Genomic DNA, 20,536 nt, shown 5'->3' on the forward strand with positions numbered 1-20,536 from the left:
ACCTCACAAAAATCTTCGTTACTCGAACTACTGCAATACAGCGAGCGCCACTACTGCCAGCTAAATAAAAGATTGAAACTACTGAAGGCACTAACTAGTGATACTCATAGTTAGCAAATGAAAGATTTTTATAGAGAACAAACAATGTATTTACCTTAATAGTGTTGAAAAATCATAATATACATAGCAGTTCATGACATCCAGTCTTACAAATTTCAAAACTCCGCCATTTCTCTCCCCACATCCACCACTGCTGGCGGCTCACATCCAACTGCGCAACGCTACGCGCTGTTAACATCCAGCTGCCGCTGCCCAACACTACAATGGCAGACAACAATGCAAACTAGCCACAGACTGCACACAGCACAGTCAGTGATTTTTATACAGAGCGCTACGTAACGTTGCCAATAAGAAAACATAAACAGCCTTACACGTTTAACAGGTGTAAATGAGATTAAAAATGCGTAACCGAGAGAGCTACAAGCTATCCCAAAAACCAAGTTCCAGAAGTGTTTAGGGGAATGGAAAAAAGCTGGGGATTATTTTTGAGGGGATAACGTTTATGTCGACGAACGAATAAATGCTCTTTCCGAAAAGCAAAAAAATTTCACGATTCTTTTTCACGTCTCGTAGGTGTAGAGATTGAACACGAAATTTTTGTTCGACTTGATAACAGTTACACGCTATTACGAGATAAAGAAAACTGGCCCGAAACATGTTTCATGCACGTTAAGACAGGCAACCCAACTTACATCATGCACGCCAGATGTGGATGATGTAAGCTGGGTTGCCTATCTTAAAGTGCATGAAATATTTTCCGGCCAGTTGCCGAATCTGTACAATTTAAGAGATCAGTAACGTGTGCCACTGATCAGTTTTAGAGTTGCAGTGTTTGACGTGGCTCCGTCTTGTGCCGCAGGGCTGTCCACAACGTGGAGAAGGTCTTCGAGTGCAAGCAGTGCGGCAAGTCGTTCAAGCGCTCCTCGACGCTTTCGACGCACCTGCTGATCCACTCGGACACGCGGCCCTACCCCTGCCAGTTCTGCGGCAAGCGCTTCCACCAGAAGTCCGACATGAAGAAGCACACCTACATACACACCGGTGAGTGCCAGTTGCTCCGCCTCGTTACCATTATCCAGACTGAGTTGCGCTCAGTGGCACCAATACCCAGGAACGTATTCAGCGTATGTACACCCATTGGATCAACTTGTGGTGTGGGTCCTACCAGGGAAAATTTTGTCATAGCTCATCCGCGAAAACTGCATTTTAGAGGGATTCTTCAGCTGAAAGCCTGTAATGTAGCCTTTAAGGTTTAACTGTATAAAATCTACTACACAATTTACGTGAAAATGCGAGATTTCTCAGCGAATTTAATTATGAGACCCTTTAGGGATATCAGCCGAGTAGGAGCGTTGTGTTTTTGCAACGTTTCGACGAATTTTAGACACCTCATTTACAGGTGAAATCTTTGGCTCATGTCCAGGTTTCTTCCTTTATGGCCGCTGGACCACAGACTCAGAAACGAAGTGGTCCCACCATCGGTCGCGATATCTCGTCATGAGGTAATCGACAAGACCACCGGCTGGGCCCTCTGCAGATGGGCTCTGCTGTCTAGCGGCCATAAAGGAAAGAAAACCCGACATGAACCGAAGATTTCACCTGAAAATGACGTGTAGGGAACTCGTCGAAACGTTGCGAACACTCGATTAGCCTGATAACTCGAGAGAATTTCACTGTACAGTTTGTGATTCATTGAACTGAAAAAGATAAAAATTGTAACGAATTGCAATCATTATGTTTTGCAACACGATCAACATCGCTGTGCAAAACACATAAAACTCAGCATTTTAATGTCGAAAATAACAAACTGTGATACATCCCCTTAGAAAAATTTATAAATGACTGTGCTGATAAACCTCTTACGTTATTTGATTTTCAAACAGCTGAGCAAAACTGAACGTACTCAGACATTTCTTTCTTTACTTATTCTGTTCAACGCTAAACTGACACACAATATTTTTTTTTAGCGCAACGCAATCTGACTTTTAATAATCCCTACAGAAGAATGGCCCTGACTGACAATAACCTATACCTTACATGAATCACTTACTGGCTGGCTGCGTGCCACCCGGCACTTCGTTTCACCCTCCCCTTTCTCTCCTCATCGTCACGATCACATAATACAAACATAGTACTACACTATAGTCACATCCACTGTCCTCACCTACACTCTACAAATTCACGTACCTATACCTCACATGACTCACTCACCTCACAAAAATCTTCGTTACTCAAACTACTACAATACAACGAGGGCCAAAACTGCCAGCTAAATAAAACATTCTTACTACCGAAGGCATAGTTAGGAAATGCCAGCTAAATAAAAGATTCTTACTACTGAAGGCACTAGCTACTGATAGGCATAGTTAGGAAATGAAAGATTTTGATAGATAAAAAACAATGTATTTACTTTAATAGTGTTCAAAAGTCATAATAGATATATATTAGTTCATGACATCCAGTCTTACAAATTTCCCTTTTCTGACGGACACATTCGCTAGGAAGACACGGTGGAAGAATATTTCTTCCGACGGGTGGCTGAACCACCACTTTGAGTACCCCAGCCAACAATGCAATACAACACATACACTGTGTGATCAAAAGTATCCGGACGCCCCGGAAAACATACGTTTTTCATATTAGGTGCATTGTGCTACCACCTACTGACATGTACTCCATACCAGCGACCTCAGTAGTCATTAGACGTGAGAGAGACCAGAGTGGGGTGCTCCGCGGAACTCACGGACTTCGAACGTGGCCAGGTGATTGGGTGTCACTTGTGTCGTACGTCTGTACTCGAGATTTTCACACTCCTAAACATGCCTAGGTTCACTGTTTCCAATGTAATAGTGAAGTGAAAACGTGAAGGGACACGTACAGCACAAAGGCGTACAGGCCGACCTCGTCTGTTGATTGACAAGAGGCCGCCGACATTTGAAGAGGGTCGTAATGTGTAACAGGTAGACATTTATCCAAACCATCACACAGGAATTCCAAACTACACCAGGATCCACTGCAAGAACTATGACAGCTAGGCGGGAGATGAGAAAACTTGGATTTCATGGTCGAGCGGCTGCTCATAAGGCAAACGACGCCTCTCTTGGTGCAAGGAGCGTAAACATTGGACGATCGAACAGTGGAAAAACGTTGTGTGGGGTGACGAATCACGGTACACAATGTGGCGATCCGATGGCATGGCGTGGGTATCGCGAATGCCCGGTGAACGTCATCTGCCAGCGTGTTTAGTACCAACAGTAAAATTCGGAGGAGGTGGTGTTACAGTGTGGTCGTGTTTTCCGTGGAGGGGCTTCCACCCGTTGTTGTTTTGCGTGGCGCTATCACAACACAGGCAACAATTGGTTCCCACTGCTGAAGATCAATACGGGGATGGCGACTGCATCTATCAACACGATCGAGCACCTGTTCATAATCCACGGCCTGTGGCGGAGTGGATACACGACAATAACATCGTTGCAATGGACTGGCCTGCACAGAGTCCTGACCTGAAATTTATAGATCACCATTGGGATGTTTTGGAACACCGACTTCGTGCCAGGCCTCACCGACCGACTTCGATACCTATCCTCAGTGCATCACTCAGTGAAATAGGCTGCCATTCCCCAAGACGTCTTCCAGCATCTCAATGAACGTATGCCTGCGAGAGTGGAAGCTGTCATCAAGGCCAAGGGTGGGCCAACACCGTATTAAATTCCAGCATTACCGATGGAGGGCGCCACGAACTTGTAACTGATTTTCAGCCAGATATCCGGATATTTTTGATCACATAGTGTACGTGTTTTAATTTCAATACTGAGATAATCCAAATAGTTGAGCCTGATTTCTAACACGACATTTGAAACCTGTTTTTGACAAACATCAATTTTGAAAAATTATTCGTGTTTACTGGTGATCATTAGCATTACTCAAAGGTCCATGTTTAGAGTGGCATTAGTAGTAGGAAAACAAAATTTGACGTTTTTTTGCAAATGTGAGTATACACATCCATCTCTGCTCACTAATTACTTTTACATTTTCCTGTTGATGTCATGATAAAAAGACTTCCACTTCATTCCTTACTTCATTATCCAAGTCATTGTTATATGTCTCAGCTAAATGTCGGGCGGCTGTGATTATCTCCCAGTGGAATGTGTATCTAACATTTTGAGGAACGCAAAACGGGAATCGTCTATTTTGTACACCTCAAACATCTGCAGCGATGTAGATTTAAACTGAGCCATGACACGAGGGAAACTACACTCCTGGAAATGGAAAAAAGAACACATTGACACCGGTGTGTCAGACCCACCATACTTGCTCCAGACATTGCGAGAGGGCTGTACAAGCAATGATCACACGCACGGCACAGCGGACACACCAGGAACCGCGGTGTTGGCCGTCGAATGGCGCTAGCTGCGCAGCATTTGTGCACCGCCGCCGTCAGTGTCAGCCAGTTTGCCGTGGCATACGGAGCTCCAACGCAGTCTTTAACACTGGTAGCATGCCGCGACAGCGTGGACGTGAACCGTATGTGCAGTTGACGGACTTTGAGTGAGGGCGTATAGTGGGCATGCGGGAGGCCGGGTGGACGTACCGCCGAATTGCTCAACACGTGGGGCGTGAGATCTCCACAGTACATCGATGTTGTCGCCAGTGGTCGGCGGAAGGTGCACGTGCCCGTCGACCTGGGACCGGACCGCAGCGACGCACGGATGCACGCCAAGACCGTAGGATCCTACGCAGTGCCGTAGGGGACCGCACCGCCACTTCCCAGCAAATTAGGGACACTGTTGCTCCTGGGGTATCGGCGAGGACCATTCGCAACCGTCTCCATGAAGCTGGGCTACGGTCCCGCACACCGTTAGGCCGTCTTCCGCTCACGCCCCAACATCGTGCAGCCCGCCTCCAGTGGTGTCGCGACAGGCGTGAATGGAGGGACGAATGGAGACGTGTCGTCTTCAGCGATGAGAGTCGCTTCTGCCTTGGTGCCAATGATCGTCGTATGCGTGTTTGGCGCCGTAGAGGTGAGCGCCACAATCAGGACTGCATACGACCGAGGCACACAGGGCCAACACCCGGCATCATGGTGTGGGGAGCGATCTCCTACACTGGCCGTACACCACTGGTGATCGTCGAGGGGACACTGAATAGTGCACGGTACATCCAAACCGTCATCGAATCCATCGTTCTACCATTCCTAGACCGGCAAGGGAACTTGCTGTTCCAACAGGACAATGCACGTCCGCATGTATCCCGTGCCACCCAACGTGCTCTAGAAGGTGTAAGTCAACTACCCTGGCCAGCAAGATCTCCGGATCTGTCCCCCATTGAGCATGTTTGGGACTGGATGAAGCGTCGTCTCACGCGGTCTGCACGTCCAGCACGAACGCTGGTCCAACTGAGGCGCCAGGTGGAAATGGCATGGCAAGCCGTTCCACAGGACTACATCCAGCATCTCTACGATCGTCTCCATGAGAGAATAGCAGCCTGCATTGCTGCGAAAGGTGGATATACACTGTACTAGTGCCGACATTGTGCATGCTCTGTTGCCTGTGTCTATGTGCCTGTGGTTCTGTCAGTGTGATCATGTGATGTATCTGACCCCAGGAATGTGTCAATAAAGTTTCCCCTTCCTGGGACACTGAATTCACGGTGTTCTTATTTCAATTTCCAGGAGTGTATTATTAGGGTGCCCGAGGGGCAGTATTAAAAGAAATACTTTTTTTAAGTCTTTTATGGGCTGCAGCCTAAATAGCCTGCTCGTAAATGCGGCCCTGCAAATAACCGTCGCTGGGACTTGATCTGAGGACTCTCACAGCACGTGTCAGTTCAGTCACCTTCCTGCCCTCTGTCATCATTCGTTGCACCACGTAACTTTGTCTCATTTGGCTTCGACGGTTCCTGTAGCTATTAATTTATTTAGTGCATGACAATTAAAATGCCAGAAGCGAGTTTCTAGAAAGATATGAGCAGAAAAAAGCGTTATCGTTCTGTTGGCTAGTTTCGACATTTTAATAACGTGGCCAAATCAGCAACTAACTCAAAATGAAATTCATCTCAGGAACGCATTATCATGCAAAATAAATATCACTGTTTGCAACATAACTGCTGCAGTACTGAGTTACTATACTGGTGTGCCAAACTTAAGAACGAAAGTTAATTTTCTCGTTATGTGTCACTGCCAAGTAACATAGCTAATTGCAACTTGGATCATACGTAGAACTGCTGCAGCATTGTAGAAAAGGTAACTAACAGGAATACGCAATGAGACGAACAGGAGAGACGCTGTTGTTCATAAACAAAAATTACAGTGAAGATCTATCACTGTCTGCTGAACATCAGAGTGGTTGGGACACTGTTCTTAATAGAGTTTGGGATCACCACGGACAGCAATACAAGCTTTGCAACGTGCTTCCTCGCTGGCGACAAGACTGATAAGGAAAGTATAATTGTATATTAACACCTTCAGCTGCTTACGGGCGTTGATATATATCAATGGGGACAGGTGAAAATATGTGCCCCGACCGGGATTCGAACCCGGGGTCTCCTGCTTACATGGTAGACGCTCTATCCATCTGAACCACCGAGGGCACAGAGAATAATGTGACTGCGTGGACTATCTCGCGCACGCCTCCCGCGAGACCCACATTCTCACCTTGTATGTCCACACACTACATTAGAAGTGTCTCTACCCAACACACTCATTACTCGTGGAAGACATTCTTACCTAGTCCCGTAAGAGTTCGGGTAATATGTGTGCATCCGCACAGAAGAGGAAGGTCATGGCCGGTATTGCCAGAACTATATACTTGTATGGATATGGTGTCTGTTCTTTCGGACTTACGGTATAGCTTCCCATTCCTCCATCGGCGCAACTTATGGATGGTCGTTGACAATACGTTTGGCTAACGCATCCCACACGTGTGCACTCAAACCTTGTGAGCCAATCTGAGGAGCTACTTGATTGAGAAGTAGCGACTCCTGTCTCGTAAACTGACATACGGCCGGGAGAGCGGTGTGCTGACCACAGGCCTCTTCGTATCCGCATCCGGTGACGCTTGTAGGCTGAGGATGACACGGCGACCGGTCGGTGCCGCTGGGCCTTCATGGCCTGTTTGGGCGGAGTTTGGTTTTTAGTTTGATCCCACACGTGTTCGAAGGGATTGAAGTCGGGGGAAACGGGCAGACCTGTCGTCCATTCACCGAATATCCTCCCCTTCCCGAGAACTCCAGCTGCGCTGTTCGGTGCGGTAGCGCATTGTAATCCACAGAAATGATATCAGGGACGATACACCCTTGAATAGACGCATATGAGGAAGAATTTACACTGTTACTGTAATGTTGACCGGTGAGTGTAGCGTGTTCAAAGATTTGGAGTTCACTACTCGGATGCAGCATTATGACTCCCGACATCATAACACAGGAACACGAACGGTCACGTTCGACAGTGCTGGACGAGCCCTCATATGGCGAGAGGTGGGAAAACGTAATGCGCCAGCTACATCTACCTCTACGTCTATACTCTGCGAGACACCTTACGGTGTGTCGTGGAGGATAATTGTTGGCCTCTACCTTCTGCCCCCATTCCCGCTCTATTCACCAATGGCGCCGGGGAGAATGAGCTATAATTCCTCTGATTCTCTCGTCGTGATCATTTCTCGGGACGTTTCTGGGAGGAAGTGACATTCCGTCCAACTTTTCCTGAAAGTTATGCTTTCGAAATTTCTCCGTGATTCTCAGTGGCTCTGAGCACTATGGGACTTAACATCTGTGGTCATCAGTCCCCTAGAACTTAGAACTACTTAAACCTAACTAACCTAAGGACATCACACACATCCATGCCCGAGGCAGGATTCGAACCTGCGACCGTAGCAGTAGCGCGGTTCCGGACTGAGCGCCTAGAACCGCTTTTTTTTTTTTTTAATTTTCATTTTGTTCACTTTCGTTCGTTGCATCTGCTCGGGGCGGACATCGTAAGACATCCGTTTAAGTTCGTTGTTGATCGATTAGCTCAGTTTTTTTATTACAGAGGGCGGCTAACCCTCTGACCGAACACGCTGAGCTACCGTGCCGGCTTAAATACATTGTCGTTGTTGTCATTGGACTTAGGTTCAAATGTCTCTGAGCACTATGGGACTCAACTGCTGTGATCATAAGTCCCCTAGAACTTAGAACTACTTAAACCTAACTAACCTAAGGACAGCACACAACACCCAGCCATCACGAGGCAGAGAAAATCCCTGACCCCGCCGGGAATCGAACCCGGGAACCCGGGCGTAGGAAGCGAGAACGCTACCGCACGACCACGAGATGCGGGAACCGCTAGACCACCGCGGCCGGCGTGATTCTCAGTCCACAACGCCAATAAAGGTAGCACAGTTCTGGTAGAAGCAACTAGAATTCTAATTTTTTTTCGTTTTTCAGGGACGCGCTGTTGACACGTTTTCTTGGTTTATAAATCTGACACACTCTCAGAGTACGAGTACACTAGTCTTCCGATCGCTTTCTCGTGAGCGCTATCTCCTTCCTTCTGGCAACGGGTTGCGGCAGATGCATGCAAGTTTACAACACGCATATTCGCTTATATTGTGCACTGAGCGTATTATGTAAAAATAATTAGATTTTCAACATTTCATTTACGAGATTTGCCCAGAAAGTAATGCACCGCATGTTTTTCGCAGGCGAAAACAATGCTAGAATGCGAAACGTTGCTTATGTACACTCCTGGAAATTGAAATAAGAACACCGTGAACTGATTGTCCCAGGAAGGCGAAACTTTATTGATACATTCCTGGGGTCAGATACATCACATGATCACACTGACAGAACCACAGGCACATAGACACAGGCAACAGAGCATGCACAATGTCGGCAGTAGTACAGTGTATATCCACCATTCGCAACAATGCAGGCTGCTATTCTCCCATGGAGACGATCGTAGAGATGCTGGATGTAGTCCTGTGGAACGGCTTGCCATGCCATTTCCACCTGGCGCCTCAGTTGGACCAGCGTTCGTGCTGGACGTGCAGACCGCGTGAGACGACGCTTCATCCAGTCCCAAACATGCTCAATGGGGGACAGATCCGGAGATCTTGCTGGCCAGGGTAGTTGACTTACACCTTCTAGAGCACGTTGGGTGGCACGGGATACATGCGGACGTGCATTGTCCTGTTGGAACAGCAAGTTCCCTTGCCGGTCTAGGAATGGTAGAACGATGGGTTCGATGACGGTTTGGATGTACCGTGCACTATTCAGTGTCCCCTCGACGATCACCAGTGGTGTACGGCCAGTGTAGGAGATCGCTCCCCACACCATGATGCCGGGTGTTGGCCCTGTGTGCCTCGGTCGTATGCAGTCCTGATTGTGGCGCTCACCTGCACGGCGCCAAACACGCATACGACCATCATTGGCACCAAGGCAGAAGCGACTCTCATCGCTGAAGACGACACGTCTCCATTCGTCCCTCCATTCACGCCTGTCGCGACATCACTGGAGGCGGGCTGCACGATGTTGGGGCGTGAGCGGAAGACGGCCTAACGGTGTGCGGGACCGTAGCCCAGCTTCATGGAGACGGTTGCGAATGGTCCTCGCCGATACCCCAGGAGCAACAGTGTCCCTAATTTGCTGGGAAGTGGCGGTGCGGTCCCCTACGGCACTGCGTAGGATCCTACGGTCTTGGCGTGCATCCGTGCGTCGCTGCGGTCCGGTCCCAGGTCGACGGGCACGTGCACCTTCCGCCGACCACTGGCGACAACATCGATGTACTGTGGAGACCTCACGCCCCGCGTGTTGAGCAATTCGGCGGTACGTCCACCCGGCCTCCCGCATGCCCACTATACGCCCTCGCTCAAAGTCCGTCAACTGCACATACGGTTCACGTCCACGCTGTCGCGGCATGCTACCAGTGTTAAAGACTGCGATGGAGCTCCGTATGCCACGGCAAACTGGCTGACACTGACGGCGGCGGTGCACAAATGCTGCGCAGCTAGCGCCATTCGACGGCCAACACCGCGGTTCCTGGTGTGTCCGCTGTGCCGTGCGTGTGATCATTGCTTGTACAGCCCTCTCGCAGTGTCCGGAGCAAGTATGGTGGGTCTGACACACCGGTGTCAATGTGTTCTTTTTTCCATTTCCAGGAGTGTATTATTTGAAGTGAGCGTGCCAAGTTTCGCCACTTCCAACAGGTAGCGTAGCTGCAGGACAGTCTCGGAATGGCGTCTGTGGGTGATGTGCGTTACAAGCAACGTGCCGTCATTGAATTTCTCACTGCAGAGAAAGAATCTGTGGGGAATATTCACAAACGCTTGTGCAAAGTCTGTGGAGCATCTGCTGTCGACAGAAGTACAGTAAGTCGCTGGACACGGAGGGTGAGGTCGTCAGAAGGCGGTTCGGGCGGAGCTCCACGATTTGCAGCGGTCCGGGAGATCAACCACCGCTGTCACACCTGACATGTTGCAGCGAGCTGATGGTGGTATTCGCAAGGACAGACGCATTACGACTCGGCAGTTGGCGCTGCATCTGTCAATCAGCAAAGGAAGTTCACACAGTGAAGCATTGGCTCCACCACCAGGACAAGGATTGGTACCGACAGGGCTTACACGACGTCGTTTCGCGCTGAAGGAAGGCCGTAGAACGCGATGGAGATTACGTGGAAAAATAGGATGTGTAGATAAAACACCATTCTTTCGTGTGTGTAATTCTCAATATGTTCAATGAAGTTTTATTGAAGAAAAAAATACGGTGTATTGCTTTCTGGGCAGTTCTCGTAATTACTGACAGAATTTCAAAATTTAAAATGCTATCATAACCTGCTCATAACAGGTACAATCTCACGTTAAAAGTTTAACATAGAAAGACAAGTGCTTCAGTCAGAAACTGTGCACATATGTTGAAGAAGTTTAACTCACGGGGCGCAGGTTACCCATTCTATAATCACCCAGTATTTGAGAATTCGAGGACTTATTGACTTCCAACAGACAACACATAATTTCAAACAGTAACGAAATTTCCTGAAACCACCACAACATAATAAAAAGACGAAAGTTTGTCACAGTACGGTTGTTTGCACGGCCATCTTGCGCAGCAGCTGTTAAAATCAATTATTGTTGATTTCTCCATCTTAAGCTTACTGCAGTTAAATACAGAGAATTTTACAGCAGACGCGTTTCGCTTTTATTTGCAAAAGATCTTCTGTTGTCATTCTGCAAATTGGATACATGTATTAATACATTTTTGTTTTTTAATTAAAAACAGCGTTTTGTTCATAAAGTTGGTGTGCAATTTACCTACCGTATTTCTGCATCTTGTTGACGTTTTCTTCAAACCACTGCTTCTTCCCTCTTTGTTAGCAGAGGTTGGTGTCGAAAGAAACTTCGTTACACATATACGCTTTGAAGTTCTTGCCTTTCTCCTATTGTTCTTACGCTGCATTTGCGTTATTTACACTTCTCCTGACGCTTGGAAGTCAAACTGAAGTTATAGGTATTTCACTTAGCAGTCACACATAACTTCAGTTCGACTGCGTTTTGAGCTATGTGTGTATCCAGTTACGTCACATTTCGTGCGGTAACGGAACTCGAATTTCAACTTGCATCTCGCTTCTCACCTCAGTTCCTGAGAAAGATACCTAACATTCGTAATATCTTTTTTGTACGCTTATTTATTTGCAGACGAGCCTAGGAATTACGGTGAAGCATCCTAATGGAACCAATATTCTTGGTGGATCTGGCAGCTCTAATTAATCCGTCAGATCAGATATTTGCAGCGAAAGCAGGAACCTCTATCTCGTTTGAAAAGATTTCACCCATACCAATCTTGGAAACACCAGAGAAAAAGAGGAGGAAATCTGCATCAGTGCTAACGGACCAGGAAACCCTACAAATTTTGAAAGCAGCGCAACAGAAACGGACTGAGTCAAAAAAATAAATAAATAAAAATTAAAAAGTGAGATTAACCCCTGAAGACGACTGTGGTGCGACTAAAAAAAAAGACAAAAATGGATCTTGAGTCGACTGGTTTCTGTGGATTCACTGTCAGAAGCGACTTCGAAAAGCGTGCACAAATGAAGCAGAAATGTATAGCAATTGCGCTGCAAAATAGTAAATATCAACTATGGAATGGTCGTGACGGTATCAAATTCGTTTTGCAACCGTCCCCCAATCTTCAGCGTGATATGTGCGGTAGTCCGGAGACACGAAACTTACTAAAGGACATGGAAGTTACGATTTTACCACATACATTGGTTTCCAGTTTGAGGAAATCTTGCCAAACATGTGTGATTAATTTCGGTTTGAATATCTCGAAATTCACGTGATAATTTCATGTTACCCCCGGAGTAGTAGGGCAGAGTCGTGCAGATCGGTCGCCTTACAGTAGCGACAATACTCTGATTTTCCTTTCCGTCTGCAAATGGCAGAATAGTACAATAAATAAGCAGAAACAATCTTGTGTATCGATTTGCGCTGAAGTCGGATATCTTCCTCCTCTCTTCAGTGCTTTGTCTGCTCTGAGTGCTAGATTGGTGTTGCTGTAGTTGTTAGGAAACGGAAGACATTTTGAGGCCTGTGGTACCCGTTCTTAGAGTAAACGATAAATTTATTTGCTATATTTCGGTTGTCTGTGTTACGCAAGGGACGACCTGTGCTAAACATTTCATGATAATTTCTTAGGGTATTTCCGTAAGAGTGAGCAAAAATGCAATAGGACATAAAATGCTCCACTGAACGATTTGAGATAAGTTACCTGGTGTCGGAGAAGACAGCTTCAGGAGACATGGAAGTAAACTTGTCTACGCCTTTGTCTAGCGTTATTGTTTTCCAGCTTATTTACAACTAAAATGCGTACAGGTTTACACGTATTGTACGGTTTATTTACATGTACATTATTTACTTCCTGCGAGGAAACAAGGAGAACGATCCTGATTACCAGGAAGCCATGATGCAGGTTTTCAAAAATGGTTCAAATGGCTCTGAGCACTATGGGACTCAACTGCTGAGGTCATTAGTCCCCTAGAACTTAGAACTAGTTAAACCTAACTAACCTAAGGACATCACAAACATCCATGCCCGAGGCAGGATTCGAACCTGCGACCGTAGCGGTCTTGCGGTTCCAGACTGCAGCGCCTTTAACCGCACGGCCACTTCGGCCGGCGATGCAGGTTTTGTTTACTTTTCTTGTCCATAAGGTGGCTCGTTTGTGGCGTATTTACATTGTCCCATGACAGAACCATTCATTACTCAGTGCTATTCAGAGGCATACAGTACAATACAATGGAACAGAACCGATACAGTATTTTCTAGTCGCTGGTTTGTAAGGGTAGGTCCTATTCCATAGCCTGTGAAGTCATCTGATCTGAATCCCCTTGATTATTTCCTACGGGGATATCTAAAGTCACTTGTGTGGATACTGTGATAGAATTAGTTGCCAGAATTCTAGCTGCCTGCCATGTGATTCGAAATACACCATGGATATTTGTCAGGGTGCGTCAGAATCTTGTTCGCCAATGTCAAGCTTGCATTGAGGTTGATGGCCGCAAGTTTCATCACATTTTGTAAGATACAGTACAAATGGCACAGTCATTGAGTCAGTGATGGTATTTGCGGTTAACTAATGTAAATAGGTAACTAGAGAGTAACGTGACTTTATTCCTATTATCTCCTTAAGCTGGCTTGTCTGAGCCCAGACTCCCTATCTCAGATTGTTCAGCGAAGCATCCTCTACGTTCCGTTAAATTTTTGCACGCTCGTATGGAAACACCCTGTATGAAAGAACGTAAAATACGACAAGATCCAACTACGTGTGTGAAGTACAGTACCGGCCACCCGATTTCCTGCATCGTCCAACAAGTAATTTCAGTTTTTCACTTATATGTTTTCCTTCTTACTTCTTTTCAATATGAAATGGCAGAAAGTAGGAAAAAGATGAGAGGAAACTGGAAAGAAGAGTGCATTGAAATGGCTGTGAGTAAGGTTATGTGTAACAACATGAACGCAACGGAGGTACCTCAAGCGATATTGCAAGACACTTTCCTCAAACCTTGTAACTGTAGACTTTCCATGTTATTAAGTTGATAAATAAAAAATAAAAATCATTACAGTGCGCTATTCAAAGAACACGTCTTGAGGTAAGATAATAGTATATTAACCACGACAGTTACTCAGTAAAATCAGAAAAATTAACCCGGCCGACACTGCAGGGGTTTCCCCTATACAAGAGGGTGCCCAAAAAAACTTGAACTGACCATTACAGCTAATACATTTGTCTCACCGGTACTTCCACTGTTCCAAACATTTTTTGTAGTCATCTTTGGAAATGGCTGACATCTCCTCCCTCGTTTTTGTCTTGATTTCTGTAATGTTGTCAGATCGGCGTGTTTCATAGCCCTTTTCATGTGTGAAAATAGGAAAAAGTCGCACGGAGCCAGGTAATGAGAGTAAGGTGCGTGAGACAGCGGAACCGTGAAGTTTTTGGCCAAAAACTGTCTAACAGACATGGCTGTGTGTGCGGGTGTGTTGTCCCGTGGAAGAACCAGTCCGCTGTCTGCTACAAATCGGGTCTATTTTGACAAACACAATCGCGCAATCTTCTTAACACTCTGACAGCTGATCAATTGTCTGTCGCCGGTCTGTGAGCATAAGCTCTCCAATCTTTTCAATATTACCGTCTATTCGGGCATTTGATGGACGTGCAGAACGAGGTCTGTCATCAGTCCACATGTCGCCATTTTTAAATCGAGCAAACCCCTCGTGCACATGTTTTCTTGGTAAGCTGTTTTCAACATTAAAACAGTTACAGCAGCATTTTAACTGAGTAGGAAACAAAATTTCACAGCAGCACGTTGTTCACTTAAACATCCGTCAGAAGTAAGGAAACAAAAACAAAACAGCGGTTCCAAAACAATCATTGCAGATGAACACGAGAAGCCAGGTCGACAACACAGGCAGCACTAAACTGTCAATGAGTTGCGTCATACCGCCTAGCGACAGAAATGCGTACTACACAAGCTCCGCCAACGGCAATATTATTCCGGTTTTTTTCTGGGCATCCCCTTGTACATGACGGTTTGGCTTTCTTTAATCTATCTTCCAAGATAAACAGACTTCAGAGAAGAAGAATATCTCTCACACTGTGCACGCCCTTTGTTAGGGAGACAAATTTTCGAACGTCGCTCGTACGAATGTGTCGTGTCGGGATGTGCCGGCGGAGACTACGTCCTGCGTACAGACAGCGGCCTGGAGCCGCGCTGGAAGGCAGCCGCGCCTGCCGCCGCTGGAGCCGGTCCCCGCCCGCCTCTTAGACCCTCCCCCCCCCCTCAACACTCCTGCTCGCCATCTCACCCCCTCCTCCCTCCCTCCCTCACTCCAGCACCCAGCTAAAGCTCTCTCCGGAGCGGCCAGCCGGCCCGAGATTGGCGCGGCTGCTGGAATCCTGGAATGCCGGCCCCGTATTTAATATGTCGGCCCCTGGTCCCGGGATCTGATTCCCCAGCCGCCGCCGCCGCTGCCGACGCTGCGCGGCCTCCACCGCTCCCGCACCGCCCCCGCGCCACCGACGCTCCGGCTGTAATTAGTGAATTATTCACGGGCCGCAATTAATAACGGCTCCACGCAGACCGGCATTCCTGCCGCGCTACGCTCCGCCCTGAAGCGCTTTCTTTGCGCCGATAAGCGGCCAGCGAAAATACTCCCCGGCTGCTCAACCACCACTGCCGCCGACTACAAAACGGCGTGGTTCTTTTCTTTTTTTTCGTTTAAAAGCACAGAAACACAGTCACACTCGCGCACACCTTTTGGACACGGTAAAAGTCCGAAATAGGGCGTTATCAGCTTGTAGAGAAAACGTAAACTGTTGAAAAAAAGCATAATCCCGCACAGAGCTACACTACTGGTCATTAAAATTGCTCCACCAAGAAGAAATGCAGATGACAAAACGGGTATTCTTTGGACAAATATATTATACTAGAACTGCCATGCAATTACATTTTCAAGCAATTTGGGTGCATAGATCCTGAGAAATCAGTACCCAGGACAACCACCTCTGGCCGTAAGAACCGCCTTGATACTCCTGGGCATTGAGTCAAACAGAGCTTGGATGGCGTGTACAGGTACAGCTGCCCATGCAGCTTTAACACGATACCACAGTTCATCAAGAGTAGTGACTGGCGTATTGTGACGAGCCAGTTGATCGGCCACCATTGACCAGACGTTTTCTATTGGTGAGAGATCTGGAGAATGTGCTGGCCAGGGCAGCAGTCGAACATTTTCTGTATTCAGAAAGGTCCGTACAGGACCTGCAACATGCGGTCGTGCATTATCCTGCTGAAATGTAGGGTTTCGCAGGGATTGAATGAAGGGTAGGGCCACGGGTCGTAACACATCTGAAATGCAACTTCCACTGTTCAAAGTGCCGTCAATGCGAACAAGAGGTGACCGAGACGTGCAACCAATGGCACCCCATACCATCACGCCGGGTGATACGCCAGTATGGCGATGACGAATACACGCTTCCAATGTCCGTTCACCGCGATATCGCCAAACACGGATTCGACCATCATGATGCTGTAAACAGAACTGGATTCATCCGAGAAAATGTTTTGCCGTTCCTGCACCCAGGTTCGTCGTTGAGTACACCATCGCAGGCGCTCCTGTCTGTGATGCAGCGTCAAGGGTAACCGCAGCCATGCTGCAAACGTCGTCGAACTGTTCGTGCAGATGGTTACTGTCTTGCAGACGACTCCATGTGTTGACTCAGGGATCGAGACCTGGCTGCACGTTCCGTTACAGCCATGCGGATAAGATGCCTGTCATCTCGATTGCTAGTGACACGATGCCGTTGGGATCCAGCACGGCGTTCCGTATTACCCTTCTGAACCCACCGACTCCATATTCTGCTAACAGTCATTGGATCTCGACCAACGCGAGCAGCAGTGTCGCGATACGATGAACCGCAATCGCGATAGGCTACAATCCGACCTTTATAAAAGTCGGAAACGTGATGGTACGCATTTCACCTCCTTACACGAGGCATCACAAGAGAGTTTCACCAGGCAACGCCGATCAACTGCTGTTTGTGTATGAGAAATCGGTAGGAAATTTTCCTCACGTCAGCACGTTGTAGGTGTCGCCACCGGCGCCAACCTTGTGTGAATGCTCTGAAAAGTTAATAATTTGCCTATCACAGCATTGCTGTCCTGTCGGTTAAATTTCGCGTCTGTTGCACGTCATCTTCGTGGTGTAGCAATTTTAATGGCCAGTAATGTATAAAAGCTATTGGTGGTATAATAAACGACACTGGTGTCCAAATTTAAAGCAACAAACCGCTATGTCCCCGTCCTGTGTGTCGCATTCACTAAATAATCATACAAACTGTCAACCAGATGTCAGTATCATCACGTTCCCCACCGACAATGCATTCCGATCAACGGACTACTATTCCATCGATGACGTCAGGGCACCTATGAAACGAGGTAGTGTTTGCTGGGTAGTCCCACATCCACAATCGCTGTGTACACAATCACAGACGGTGCAGTATGACACAGAGAAGACGCTTGCCACCCACTCTGCGGTGGAGGGCCAGAGAGAGAAAGGTAGCTGGATAGTTTGATGTGGCCCGATGGCTTAGTGTGAATCGTTTTTCGGATCTGGCGGCAGTTAACAGAGATTGTAACTGTATCCCGAAGACCAGGGCAGGACCGACAACGTGTGACTTCACATGAGAGGACTGTTATTTACCAGTAAGAACACGACGGTACCGCCTTAGTACTGCACTGAAACTGGCATCTGACCTCGCAGCGTCCAGTGGACGCGCTGTATACAGGCAAACGGTGTACAGACGGCTTCGGCAGAGTAGCCTTTATTTTCGGATACCTGATGCATCCCTACCTCCGACGTGTCCTTGCAGAAGGGAACGTTTATAGTGGGGTCATCAATGAGCCGCCTGGACGGGCGAACAGTGCGCCAATGTCGTTTTCACAGATGAGTCCCGATTTTATCTGGACAGTGATTCTCGGCGGATTCGCATCTGGAGGGAAGGTGGAACACGATTTCAGGACACAAACACTGGAAAGAGACTGATATCGAGGAGGATCCCCAGTGGTGTGGGCAGGGATTATGTCAACCACATGAACATCTCTTCACGTAATTGTACGGGTGAACCGGCAACGTTTAACCGCTGTGACGTATCGTGACGAGATCTTGGGACCTCATGTGCGGTTGTTGCGAGGTGGTGTGAGCCAAGACGTCGTATTCGTGGACAATAATGCTCGACCACACAGAGCACCGGTCGTTGATGTTTTCTTTGAAAACGGAAGAAATTGCAGCTATGTCGTGGCCTGCTCGCTCTCCCGATTTGAATCCCATAAAGCATGTCTCGGATGCACTAGGGCGACCGCTTGCATCCACCAAATACTCTCCAAGACTGCGGGTAGCTCTGAAAAAAAAAAATGAACGTTATTGCCTCAACATAAGACCGATGACATCGTTCACAGCATACCGCATCGTTGTCAGGCCTGTATTGGTGCCAGAGGTGGTCACATCCCGTACGAAGTACATTAACCAATTGAAAGGTGTGCACAAATCCGGGAAGTTGTGAAAAACGAAGAACATTTTTGTCTGCCGTTATGCATGTTGCAATTGTTTACGTTTTGTGTTCGTTACATTGATTCTACTTTACCATCACCTGCTTTGTACCAAAGTAAAGGCAAACTTGCAAAATTTCCGCTTGTTGCTCTAATTTTGGACACCAGCGTATTACAGAAATATTACAAATGTCGCATACTGACAGTCGGCAATATGTCAGTTTAAGAAAGGAATAAGTCTGTCATTACAAACGCCTCTTAATACTAATACAGAAACAGTTTTCTGTGAAACTTGTTTGTCTGCTATCTCGCTTCCGGAAGTCGTGGCATTCTCAAGTCAAGTAATGGCTCACTGTGAAGCGCGTCAATGCTTAGCGAGAAATAAGAGTGTAAAATTCACAGTAATTCGACAGTTATTATTTCAAGTGCTACGTTTAATCCAGTTTTATTATGCATATGACGTGGAATGCATAAATAGAGTCGACACGAGGACGATACCCTCTTAAGAGGAATCAACGTAATCTTACGTCGCCCACGCAGGACTGTGACTTGTAAACCGCAGCTGTTTATGACGTAAATGACAAAATGAAACAATTATCTGTGGGAGTCACTTTACATTTTTTTCCACGACTCATTTCGAGGACTTACAACCTCACCTTCTGGTGGATCATTAGATAACGTTAGATTTTCTTTTCCTGGATGTAGGAAATTGTCTACCTTCGTTTCGCTACAAAATTTCGTGTTTATGTGATACTCTCTGATACAACTGGGTCTTTATAGTGACCCTCCGTATCTTATTTTTCTTATTTTTGTTTAATCATTTATCTACTTTTCTGAAGGAAAATCTTGTTATTCTTTACAATATATGACTTCAGTGTTACAGTATGATAAGGACAGAAGCATTGTAGCTTATTTCTTGCAAAACGGAAGTTAGAACAGAAAACTGACTATACTCAGAAAAATAAATTGTAAGGTAATCCACCGATCCACGTGCAGCGCACGAAACGCTTAGTGGAAGAAAACAAACGAGTACATGGCATGACGGATTCCGTAGTCAGCTTTTACTTGAGAACGGCACAATTTCTAAAATTGCGATCGTATATGAATGAATTTCTTAAAAACGTTGGTGGAAACATGTCGAAATTCCTAAAGCAGAGCACGAGTGAGGACGGCAGTCAACAGAAGACAATCTCTCAGTTTCAGTATGCACACAGCTCAGTAAACAGAAGACAGTGACACAGTAGTACGTACTCCTAAAGGGCACAAAGATTTTCTCGGACTCCTTCAGACGGTCCGTTTCAATTTTTCTGGTGTGTCTCGGCTGAAACGGGTACGCCACATGCCACACTGTCCCAAAAACTGAACCGAAGGGTCACGCAGCAGTCGGGCTGAAGGGGGCTGATTACCGCTCGTCGCCGTAGATAGTGTTTTCGCAGTCTGTGAAACACCCTGTAGAACTTGCAATGACTGCGATAGCCTCAACTATCTATACCGTAGTGTTAGGCACTTGTCGAAAGAAAAGGAACACAAAATGTCACTTAGAGTGTTTATCACTTCAGCTATTGCCTGCTGACTTGAGTTTCTGCGAACACGCACATTCAGAGTTATCTGTGAAAACATTCTGCATTTATCAGTGACAGTTATTCAGTTATTTTGTTTATGCGCTCTGCATCACAAACGTTTACATATATCTGGCACAGCGGTCATTTCAAAAAGACGGAATAAAATGGAAGAACGCCTGGACCTAGACAGCTGCAAAAATTTTCTCGAGCCAGTTGAGCAATGCACTTGCGAAACTAAGGATATTCGCTAGATTTCTCCCCCTTCGACACATAAGCATCAGAACGAAGTGTTTCACGCACACTGCTTGCCCATATTCACGTAGAACGTCATACGCCGTCATTT

The 20,536-nt window shown here is 46.8% G+C and overlaps 1 protein-coding gene across 1 annotated transcript in view; it reads left to right on the forward strand.

Annotated features, from left to right (window-relative positions):
- Positions 1–20,536, forward strand: part of LOC126263533 (zinc finger protein Gfi-1-like) — a 171,097-nt gene that overhangs the window by 14,193 nt on the left and 136,368 nt on the right. The window contains exon 2 of the mRNA XM_049960626.1: positions 920–1,101. Within this exon, the coding sequence (XP_049816583.1) occupies positions 920–1,101 (182 nt within the window). The remainder of the gene's footprint in view (positions 1–919; positions 1,102–20,536) is intronic.

Source organism: Schistocerca nitens, chromosome 6 (genome assembly GCF_023898315.1).
Source record: "Schistocerca nitens isolate TAMUIC-IGC-003100 chromosome 6, iqSchNite1.1, whole genome shotgun sequence".
In the NCBI taxonomy this organism is placed as follows: domain Eukaryota; kingdom Metazoa; phylum Arthropoda; class Insecta; order Orthoptera; family Acrididae; genus Schistocerca; species Schistocerca nitens.